The sequence below is a fragment of the Aplysia californica genome, unplaced genomic scaffold, assembly GCF_000002075.1.
Source record: "Aplysia californica isolate F4 #8 unplaced genomic scaffold, AplCal3.0 scaffold01041, whole genome shotgun sequence".
NCBI lineage: Eukaryota > Metazoa > Mollusca > Gastropoda > Aplysiida > Aplysiidae > Aplysia > Aplysia californica.
The window spans coordinates 53,467-54,523 of record NW_004798311.1 but is presented as its reverse complement, the minus strand read 5'-3'; the positions used below and the strand labels follow the sequence as shown (position 1 = coordinate 54,523).

The 1,057-nt window shown below is 49.5% G+C and overlaps 1 protein-coding gene across 1 annotated transcript in view; it reads right to left on the bottom strand.

The window, feature by feature from the left end:
• LOC101852133 (spectrin alpha chain) overlaps positions 1-1,057 on the bottom strand; it is a 33,279-nt gene that overhangs the window by 12,622 nt on the left and 19,600 nt on the right. The window contains exon 10 of the mRNA XM_035973167.1: positions 104-250. Within this exon, the coding sequence (XP_035829060.1) occupies positions 104-250 (147 nt within the window). The remainder of the gene's footprint in view (positions 1-103; positions 251-1,057) is intronic.

Sequence of the window (1,057 nt, the reverse complement as noted above, 5' to 3'; positions counted from 1 at the left end):
ACCCACCTGTTGGGGTCCACTATGTCCAGTAATGTGTCCACTATGTCCAGTAATGTGTCCACTATGTCCAGTAATGTGTCCACTATGTCCAGTAATGACCCACCTGTTGGGGTCCACTACGTCCAGTATTGCCTGGAACTCAGGATCTGTCTGTCCCTCTTCCACCATAGGCAGGTCATAGCCCAGGGCTCGCAGACAAGACTTGAACTCTTGGTGGTCCAGTTTGCCGCTCTTGTCCTTGTCAAAGTGTCTGCGCGGACAGAGGAAGAGAGAGAGAGTGTGAGAGTCAGTGTATGGAAGTGGGGTGTGTGAGCGTGTGAGTGTGAGTGTGCGAAAGTGTGAGAGAGTGTGAGTGTCAGTGTATGGGAGTGGGAGTGTGTGAGCGTGTGGGTGTGAGTGTGTGAGCGTGTGAAAGTGTGAGAGAGTGAGAGTGTCAGTGTATGGGAGTGGGAGAGTGTGAGCGTGTGAGTGTGTGAGAGAGTGAGAGAGAGTGAGAGTGTCAGTGTATGGGAGTGGGAGTGTGTGAGCGTGTGTGTGTGAGTGTGTGAAAGTGTGAGAGAGTGAGAGAGAGTGAGAGTGTCAGTGTATGGGAGTGGGAGAGTGTGAGCGTGTGAGTGTGAGTGTGTGAGTGTGAGAGTGTGTGAAAGTGTGAGAGAGTGTGAGCGAGAGTGAGAAAGTGAAAGTGAGAGTGTGTGTGAGAGAGTGAGAGAGTGTGAGAGAGTGAGTGTGAAAGAGTGTGAAAGAGTGTGAGAGTGTGAGAGAGTATGAAGAGTGAGAAATTGAAAGAGAGTGTGTGTGAGAGAGTGTGAGAGTGAGAGAGAGAGTGTGAGAGATTGAGAGAGAGAGAGAGAGTGTGAGCAAGTGTGAGAGAGTGTGTGTGTGTGAGAGTGTGGGAGTGAGAGAGTGAGTGAGACAATGTTATAAAATGAAAGAGGTATCCACAAGTTCTCATCGACTTCACCCCGTCCCGCCATCCCCAAGGGTGTTATGATCATATTTTCCTAAAATTGAACAAATTTGTAACAATTCCGCCAAATTCCTGAAGATGGGCAGGCAC